Below are 10,290 nucleotides of genomic sequence, written 5' to 3'. Positions count from 1 at the left end.
CACTTAGATAATATTTCGGTGTTTGTTTCCTGTTCTTGTTCATTGTACTGTAGTTGTGCAAGAGAATGTCTTTGTTTTTAGGAAATACACCAAGTATTTAGAGGAGGAGTATTGTGACTATATCTTATCTCAGTTCCAAAGTAACAATTGGCAGCCCAGTTTTCCATGTCCTGGTTCGACACTGCTCCCCCACCTAGCTGTAAAAATGCATTAATCAGAACTTCCTGGCATCTTCGGAGCAAGACTTTCAGTAGTACCCAGTATGCTTCATTTCGTCCAGAAGTTTTCTCAAGCATCTTCAAAGATGCTGAAGTACCCTTTCCCAGTCCAAGTAGGTCAGCAGAATAGAAACACTTTCTCTCAAGACATGTCCCCAGCAGAACTTTTCCCCTTTGTTTCCAAGGACTTGGTTTTTCTCATCATTTCCGGTGTACATGAGGACAACACAGTACTATCATATTCCCCACGCAGCTTTAAGAAGAAGCAGAAGCAAGAAGTACTTCCAGCCAAGCCCCCAATCACCATCACTTACCTGCTTGACAGCCCAAAGCCAGCATCATACATAACTCTGGCAGGACTAATCCCCTTTGTTGTTCCACCACCTGTCATGGTGATGACAAAGACCTACATCCCCTAATTAGCTTTCACTCAGATGGCTTATGGAGCCAGTCTCCTATCTCTCTTGGGAGGGATCAGATGGGGTTTTGCTCTGCCAGAAGGTAGTGTAGCCAAACCAGATTTCTTCAAGTAAGCTAATAGTACAGCTCCTGTTGTGTTCTCATGGTTTGCCTTCCTTACTTCTGAAAGACTCAGTGAAGCAACAGCAACAGTAATAATAGGTTTGGGGATAGCATTACACATTGAACTTCTTCTCTTGCCACATTATCCCAATTGGTTCAAAGCCCTTAAGATAGTAGTCACGTTAGTGGCCTTGTTTTCATTTTTTTTTTTAAATTTATGATAGTTACAGAGAGAGAGAGAGAGAGAGGCAGAGACACAGGCAGAGGGAGAAGCAGGCTCCATGCACCAGGAGCCTGATGTGGGATTCGATCCCGGGTCTCCAGGATCGCGCCCTGGGCCAAAGGCAGGCGCCAAACCGCTGCGCCACCCAGGGATCCCCTGTTTTCATTTTTTAATCACTTTACTAATTAAAGATATTTATCCAGAGAAAGGACCCAAGAGACCTGGCCAAAGAGAATAAATATAAAACTACTCTGTAAATGACATTAGCATGTTGGCTATAAGCCTTGAATATTTTGTTTTGGAATCACCTTCTTCTCCTCCAGTTTAGCTTTTTCCCCCCATCAATGGTTATTTATCCTTAACAGATTTTTTTTTTCATTTCTGGAAATCTTTATTGTCAAATATTTACTTGATAACAGTTTGGAAATCCCTAACAAGTCATTTTCACTTTACAGTTTTTGGTTTTTATGAAGTACATATTTTAATGTTTTACTTTTTTTTGAAGAATATAAAATAATAAAAATGAAAACCCCTTTTGTTGAGCCTTATTATGATCAGTGAAAAAAGACAGGCACACTCTCCTACAAAAGGAAAACTTTGTATCCATCAGTGTCCGAAAATAATAGGTGGTTCCAATGCGAGTTTTCATTGCAATTGGCCCTGGGGATTGCATTTCCAAGCTCATTTCATCTGGTATAATCTAGCTATATGACCTGAAAGGATCTAAAGTCAGTAGGGAGCAGTGTCATGAGGGGAGACCATGTTCAAAGAAAAGCTGGACGTATTTTCCAGTTTCTATGGACACAATTTCATCTCCAAAGAACACCAGCTAGTCAAAAAATTTTTGAAGAATAAAATTACTAGTATATGGGGGATCCCTGGGTGGCTCAGGGGTTTAGTGCCTGCCTTCCGCCCAGGGCGTGATCCTGGAGTCCTGGGATCAAGTCCCGCATCGGGCTCCCTGCATGGAACCTACTTCTCCCTCTGCCTGTGTCTCTGCCTCTCTCTCTCTCTCTCTGTGTCTCTCATGAATGAATAAATAAAATCTTTTTTAAAAATTAACAATTGTATAATTACAATTATACAATCATATATATATGTGAGTATATATATATATATAATTACACCTATAGCTATCTGTCTCTATGTCTCTCTCTCTCTCTCTCTCTTAGAGAGAGATGTGTATCATGAATAAATAAATAAAACCTTTTTTAAAAAGTAATAAAATCTTTAAAGCAAAGAGCAGAGGTGGTTGCTATTTATAAATTTCCTTTTTTTTTAAACTTTTTCTATTTTTTTTTAAAGATTTATTTATTTATTTATGATAGAGAGAGAGATTGGCAGAGACACAGGAGGAGGGAGAAGCAGGCTCCATGCTGGGAGCCCGATGTGGGACTCGATCCTGGGACTCCAGGATCGTGCCCTGGGCCAAAGGCAGGCGCCAAACCGCTGAGCCACCCAGGGATCCCCTATTTATAAATTTCCTAAGTGAACTGTTTCTTTAAACTGAGGAGTTGAAATATTAATAGCTTTTGAAATGAATTCAGTGGATCCAAATGAGAATTTTAGGATGGAATAGAGTAGAGTAGAGTAGAGTAGAGTAGAGTGGGATAGGAAAGGATAGGATAGGATAGGACAGGATAAGATAGAGAATAGAAGAGAGAACAGAAGAGAGAACGAACTAGGGGTGGTGGAAGGGGAGGTGGGCGGGGGGTGGGGGTGACTGGGTGACGGGCACTGAGGGGGGCACTGAGGGATGAGCACTGGGTGTTATTCTGTATGTTGGCAAATTGAACACCAATAAAACATAAATTTATTATAAAAAAATAAAATAAAAAATAAATAAAATCTTAAAAAATAAAAACAAATAAAAGAAATTAAAAAAAGAAGAGAGAAAAAAAGAGAATGGAATGTTGCTTCGACGTGGATGGACCTGGAGGGTATTACGCTGAGTGAAATAAGTCAATCGGAGAAGGACAAACATTATATGGTCTCATTCATTTGGGGAATATAAAAAATAGTGAAAGGGAATAAAGGGGAAAGGAAAAAAAAAAACGAGTGGGAAATATCAGAAAGGGAGACAGAACATGAGAGACTCCTAACTCTGGGAAACGAACTAGGGGTGGTAGAAAGGGAGGTGGGCGGGGAGTGGGGGTGACTGGGTGACGGGCACTGAGGGGGGCACTTGATGGGCTGAGCACTGGGTGTTATTCTATATGTGGGCAAATTGAACACCAATAAAAAATACATTTATAAAATAAAAGGAGAATGTAGTGGAATGGAATAGAATAGAATAGAATAGAATAGAATAGAATAGAATAGAATAGAATAGAATAGAATAGAATAGAATAGAATAGAATAGAATAGAATAGAATAGAATAGAATAGGAGAGGGCATTACACATCAGTAAGAGGAGTGAGGACTAGTCTGTGATTTCTGCAGAGGCAGGCCTGGATGCACTGCCTGGCGCGGTGGAAGGAGTCGGGAGCCGCAGCCCCAGGGCTGGAGCCTGAGCCCAGGACCGGGTCCCGGCCCCCCCGCCCCCCCGCGCCCCCGCGCCCCCGCGCCCCCGCGCCCCGGCCCGCCCCCGGGCCGCCGCAGGTGTGCGCGCCCAGCCGGCACGTGGTGCCGGACTCTATTTAAGGCCCCTCCGGGTGCGGGGCGCAGCTGCCGCCTGCTGCAGCCACGGGCATGGGCGCCGCCGTCCTGCTCTGCGTTTCCTTGGCTCTCATCGCGCCGGGGGTCCTCGCGGAGCACCAAGGTAGGGACGCGTCTGGGGCGGGGCAGGGCCGGCCTCTGTGCCAAGCGGAGCGAATGAGCGAGAAGGTGGGGTCGGTGCCGGATGCTTTACAGCCCCCCGCTTGCTCTGGGGGACCCCCCGGCCCCCCACCAGCACGATTTCCTGGTCCTGAACGTGCGCACTCGCTGCTCCGGGGGGCCGGGGCCGCTCCATCTGCGCCCGGGGCGCCGGCAGGTGCTCCCCACCCTGCCCGAGGTCTGCAAGCGCTAGGGCTGCCCCGGGAACCCACACCCACCTGCGAGGTGTGCAGAGGCCTCCCGCTGCCTTCCCCGAATAAGAATCATGCCCGGTTCCCAGGCGCGGTTCTCAGGGTTTTTTGCACTTTGATGTGATGCTGGTAAAGAGATTCTAGATGATAAAACAGCCGGAGCTATTGAGGAAAGTTGGTCTGTGAATTAGAACTACTGTCCTGTTGTTGATCTTTAACCGCAAGGGCTCCAGAAGATCTCCTTCAACGTTTATTAACAGCCCTGCCCCCATCCCCACCCCCCACCCACCCCCCAGCCCCAGATTGGCTTGATTTTAGAGAAGCAGAGTAGTTTGTTAAGGTTAGAGTCTCTTGGCCACAACATGGATCTAACTTTCTAATTGTCTCCAGGGTACAGTGAATTCCTAGTTGAGAAGTTTACGGTCAGCCTGGGTGGCTCTTGGCAAGTCTTCCAGGCCCCCTGACCCTTGGTGTCTCCTCTGTGAGGTGGAGCCAGTGGAAAGCGGCACTACCACCTTATGAATATGAGATGAATTTAGGCAAATGAGCCTTAGGTGTTACTTGTGACTACTAAGTGTTAGTCATAAGACTACTGTTTAGATTCGTTTTTGCGGAGCCCACATTTAAGTATAATCACGTCGGCTTGTTAAGGGGCCACTGGGTACGTTGGTTCTATTACACTTTGCTTCCTCCCATCCAGATCTCTCCTGACCCGGAGCTGAACATTTTTCCCTGGACCAGCATCTTCATCTCCCTTTCCTCCCGATTTCACTCCTTTGGAACAAGTGCAGGCTCACAACTCTCTCCATCCTGTCTGCCTGGCACAGCTCCAGACCTGAATCAGCATCCCGTTTCCAAGTTTTAGAGCTGATGTTATCAATTGAAAATCAGGCTCTTGCCCAGCCCTGCCAGCGCCTCTCAGCACAGGCGTGCAACCCTCATCCTCTGGTCATTGAATTCCGGACACGTGGATGCCCGGGTCTGCTTGTCAGCTGTTCCAGCTAATGTGCTTCTGTCTTTTGCCGTAGCATTCTTACACCAATATTCTAATCGTGAGCATTATGATTACCTGTGTCACAACCTCGCCTCTTAAAGGTCACTCTTGATACCAGCCTTTAACTTGCTAATGGTGAAAACCAAAAGTTTAAAATATGGTTTTTCATTACTCCACTCTTTTGCTTCCTACTGCCTGTGGGATTTAAAAAAAAAAAAATCAAATGTCTTCAGCTTTCCAAGCGTTTTGTAGTTGGATCCCATCTTAACATCCCAATTCCCCATTGCTTCCAATCATGAATGCACCATTCACCTTCTTGCCTGACTATCCGCCCCTCACCCCCCATGTCCTTTGCTCATACTTTGCCCATACACCTCTCCTGACTTTTGCTTCTGCTAGACCATCCCTGGACTCTTGGCCAGTTCCTGACCTGGAACATGTTTAACAAACTCTTGAAGTACCTTTTACAAAATTTATTCATTTTTCCAGTTTTATTGAGAAATAATTGTCCTATATTGCTATATATCTAAGGTATACAGCATGATGGTGTCATTTACATATACTGTGAAATGATTAGGTATAGTTAACATGCATCATCTCATTTAGATGCAATCAAAAGAGAAAATTCTCTTGTGATGAGAATGCTTTGGATCTCTTCTCTTAACTTTCCTACGTATAATACAGGAGTATTCACCATAGGCACCAGGGTGAACATTATATCCTAGTACTAATTGGTCTTATAACTAGAAGTTTATACCTTTTAACCACTTTCCTACAATTTGCCCTCCCACCAGCACACTTCTGGCAGTCACAGACTCATCTCTTTCTTTATGGATTTGGTGTGGTTTTCTTTTTCTTTTTCTTTCTTTTCTTTTCTTTTTTTTTTTTTTGGTTTTGTTTGCTTATTGTTTTAGATTCCACATATAAGTTAGATCACACAGTATGTGTCTTTCCATGTGTAAGTTATCCCATTCACCAGAGTGCCTTCAAGGTCCATCCATGTTGTCACCAATGGTAGGATTTTGTCATTTTTAATGGCTGAATCATATTCTAATACCACAACTTCTTTATCCATTCATGTACTGATGGACACTTAGGTAGTTTCCATGTCTTGCAAATAATGCTGCAGTGAACATGGGGGTACAGATCTCTTTGAGTTAGTGTTTCCATTTCCTTTCAATATCTTCCCAGAGATGGAACTGCTGGATTATTTGGTGGTTCTATTTTTAATTTTTTTGAGAAATTGAAGTGCATTTTTAAAAAATAAAATGCAGGTTCCTGGGTTCCGTCTCATTCTTCAGAGATTCACTGGTTTGGGATGTGGCCCAGGAAGCTGAGTTTAACAAGTACTCTGGAAGATTTTGAAGCGAGTGTCTTAGGGTACACTGCTATGAACAAAGTCCTATGGGAAGCAAATTCCCTTCTTTAAGCATTTTCCTACTTTTCTCCTTTTGTCTATTTCCATGAACTGATTCTAACTTCCTATACTCTTAAATTTCGCTCTTGCCTAGACTGCCAGCTTCATTTCATCCTACACTAAGGAAAAAAAATCACTAAATAGGAATTCCTTATTTACCAGTCATCTACCTCCATCGGAGACAAGATCCTTTCTCTCCCCTACTTAAAACCTGCCAAGAGCTTCCCATCACATGAGAACAAAATCTGTGCTCTTTAACCTTGACTATACATCTCTGTCTCTCTCTGAAATTCTCTGTTCTCCCTCATGCCCTCTGCTCCAGCCACACTAGTCTTCTCTCTGTTCCTTGAACACAGTCATGTTTTTTAAAACTTGGCACTAGGGGTTCCCTCTGTTGATGTGCCCTTCCTACGTATCCTCTCTTGCCCATCTCCTCGACATTCAGGTGTCACCTCCACTGGCCATTCTTCTCTGACTCTCATCGGAAGTAGTCTGTACCCCAGGTCACGCTCTATCACACACCCGTGTTCTATTTTCCACAGAGCACCTATCATCACATGAAACTTTTTTTTTTTTACTTTGCTGTTTGTTCTCTCATTGGGATACAAGTTCCATGAAAGCAAGGTCTTTCTTCATCTGTCTTATTGCCTGATGAATCCCTCACACTAGCATATAATGAGGAGTTCCATGAGAAAGTTCTTTTTCATCCTGTAACAATAGAAAAAATGTCCTTTCTCCCAACAAGAGTCAACTCCTCCTTCTGAATTATGGTCCCATTCCATCCCCTCTTGCATGTGCAGGGACTTGACTTCTGCAGATGTCTTGTATCACCCATTTGTATCTCTCTGTTGGATCATCCCTACCAGCAGTTAAATATGCTCCAGAGCATCCTTTATTGGGGGTATTCAGGGGTCTTCTCATGACCCAGTGGAAGTCCATTTTCCTGTCTCCTTTCTCATGAGATGTTTTGCTGAAAGGATGAACATATTTAATATGCTCAGTATGCTCATCTCCTTATCTCTTTAACCTGCTCCAAACAGGCTTCTTTCCCCCACATTCTCCTGAAGCTTCTCTGCAAGGTTACTACTGACCTCCATGTTGGCAAATCCAATGGTCATTTTTCTATACTTCTCAGTCTTCAGCAAAAGCTGATTACTACTTCTCTCTTGAAACTGTTTTCATTCCATCTTCCAAAACAGGGCATTCTCATCTATTTTTTCTATACCTCTTTGGTTACTCTTCATGTCTTTTGCCTTATCTGTAAATATTATAGGGTCTTGGGGCTCAGCCCTGGGCCGCCTCTGGTTTTCTCCATACGTTCTTTCTAAGAGATCTCATCCAATCTCATGGTTTTGAGTACTGTTTATATGTTGGTTACTCCTTTATTATTTTAGTTTTGAAATCTCTCCTGAGTGGAAGGTTTGTACATCCAGCTGCCTTCCTGCATCTCCATGTGGGTGCCCAATGAGTGTGTTAAATATACTGAATCTAACATGGAACCAATTCTGCACATACCCCACAACACACACACAAACACACACCCTGGTGCTTTCCCATCTTAGGACACAGCATTACCAACAACCTAGTAGCTCAGGTCACTACAAGTAGCCCAGAAGATGTTACTGAATCCTGCCATTTCCTTAACCCCTAATCTAATTCAACAAAAAGTTTTTGTTCTAAATTCTACTTCTAAGATATATTCCAAACTCATCCATTTCTCAGTCTTCCTTTGGTCCAAGCCTCATTTTTTTTTTCTCTGAACTACTATAGTAGCCTCCAGATTTTCACTTCCTGCTTCTAAAAATAAAAATCCAGTCCATTCTTCACTCACTTGTCAGACTATTCTTTTTAAAAGGTAAATCAGGCCATGTGACTCTCCTGCTTGAACACTCTGGTGACTTCCACTTAGACTTCTTACTGTGGCCTAAGAAGTCTAATATGATCCCTCCTGCTAGCTTTCTAACTGGATCTTCTATCCCCCTATTGTGATCACTACATTTCAGCCACACTTGCCTTCTGTCTGTCCCTAAAGCAGAGCAAATCCATCCCTGCCATTAGGCTTCCATCTCAAAGGCTTTTACTCAGCATTTTACCTGGTTGGCTCTTCTGCAGTCACAACTCAAATGGCTCCTCTTCATAGGCCTTCCTCAACCATCACAACTGAAGTCATATGCCCTCCTCTCCCCTCCTCCTCCTCCTGGTGCATTACATTTTGTCACATCACTGTTTATTTCCTTTACATACCATTTATTTATTGGTATTTACCTGTCTCCCTCTATTGGAATATTAATTCCAGGAGGGTGAGAACCTAGTTTCTAATGTTCACAGTGTATCTCCTGTGTTGGGGACGGTACCTTGGTTAGTATGCATAACTGTCATTCAAAAATGATCAAATAGCCAGGAAGTCAGAGTTAAGGTATTTGATTATAATAATTCTCATTCTCAATAATAGTTTTTCTTCCTATCTGCTCTCTGACCTAACTTTCAGTTTTATTTTTATTATCTTATATATTCTTCATTCATTTCAAACGGATTTCTAAGCCATTCCAGGTAAAGCCCCTTGGACCCAAATAGAGTTAAATGTATCCTTGTTCTCCAGAGACTGCTTTGCCTCCTTAGTTTTTAAGGTTGTTTAAAGAATGCATATGTCAGTGTCTTGCCACTTTCTTCTATTTTAGATCTAGTCATGATCTACTCTGATTTTTCCTTTTGATTGTGGGGTGATGTGAAGAGAGCCATGACCCATAGAAAAGTTTTATTACTTAATGGCTCATGGACTAACCTCCTTTTTTCTGATATGGAAGAGAACACACAATTGGTGGAAATTCTTGTGACCTGGAGTTTTGCCAATTCATTCCAAATAAGAATTATTGTCCCCAAAAGAAAGAGTCTCAAGTCTTATCAGGGATGAGATTTTCCCATTATTTCTCATCCAGAAAATATGATTCTTATCTCTTTCTCTTCAGATGATAACCTTATAAAGTACCCTTCTGCTCTTGCTGCTTTTAGATCTTGGTTCCAATATAGCCCACACCATTGCTACTGATTATTACAAGTTTAAATTGGTCTTCCTGCTTGTGAATTATTGGTATTGTCCTTATTTATATTATATAATTACATATTAAATCACTTGATTGGGATGAATTGGTACAAGTAATAATGCTCAGATTGTGAAGTTGGTCTTCTTTGAGGTCAAACCTTTACCTTCCCTATAGTCTTGCTGTTTTGCACAGGTATTCACTTGGAGACATTGGTGGGGGTCAATGAAGAAAACCAAAGGAGTTGAGGAGAGAAATAGAAGAAGACCTACCATGATATCTGGGTCCTAACAGTAATGGCTATTCTTAGATCCTGTCTATGACTTCTCCAACAGAAGTGTCAGGCTACAAGAAGGTTGAGTGTGGCTGTAACCTTGGGAGTTCTGTGTTTGACATTGTTCATTTAGTTCATGTTTATTTTTTGACTTTCACCTGTACCTGTCTCAAACTTGTTTGAAAAAGAAAGAGGTTTGTAAATTTGACATTAAAATATACTGCCATTCTGGAGTTGAAACTTGAGCTCTCTTTCAATACCCAGATAAATGACTTTTCCAGGTATATCCTCAAGTATATGAATGTTACAGTTTCTTAACCATCTCCTAGGATAATATTTGTTTTATTAATAGTAATAATAATATTATTATTTAAAATCACAGGGAATTGTTTCAAAATGTCTAGTTCCTTTTGTCTAGTACTTTAGTTCCCTATGCTATCCCAGAAGAGGTTACTTATGGGATAAAAACCCCTTAGAGGGGTTTTTTTAAATGAGTAATAAGATGGAACAACTCCAGGGTCTTTATGGAATTTTATAAAAAAATTATTTTCTCCAGTTCTTCCTCCAAGTCTATCCTAAAAAGCCTTTGAACTTCT

General features: G+C 42.2%; 1 protein-coding gene and 1 pseudogene across 8 annotated transcripts in view; both read left to right on the top strand.

Annotated features, from left to right (window-relative positions):
* The first annotated feature begins 262 nt into the window (after nt 1-262).
* LOC112910992 (transmembrane protein 69 pseudogene) lies at nt 263-1,201 on the top strand (annotated as a pseudogene).
* Nucleotides 1,202-3,541: 2,340 nt separating this feature from the next.
* The window catches only part of CR2 (complement C3d receptor 2), a 33,355-nt gene continuing 26,606 nt past the window's right edge, over nt 3,542-10,290 (top strand). For 2 of the 8 annotated variants that reach the window (XM_072733376.1, XM_072733375.1), the window contains exon 1: nt 3,542-3,724. In XM_072733376.1, coding sequence (XP_072589477.1) covers nt 3,655-3,724 — 70 coding nt within the window. In that variant the 5' untranslated portion in view covers nt 3,542-3,654. The remainder of the gene's footprint in view (nt 3,725-10,290) is intronic. The other 6 variants (XM_072733368.1, XM_025987300.2, XM_072733370.1 and 3 more) reach the window with 5 other exon arrangements.

Source organism: Vulpes vulpes, chromosome 13, assembly GCF_048418805.1.
Source record: "Vulpes vulpes isolate BD-2025 chromosome 13, VulVul3, whole genome shotgun sequence".
Lineage (NCBI taxonomy): Eukaryota > Metazoa > Chordata > Mammalia > Carnivora > Canidae > Vulpes > Vulpes vulpes.
Note: the sequence above shows the minus strand (reverse complement) of the source record. Positions and strands in the feature narration are given on the sequence as shown.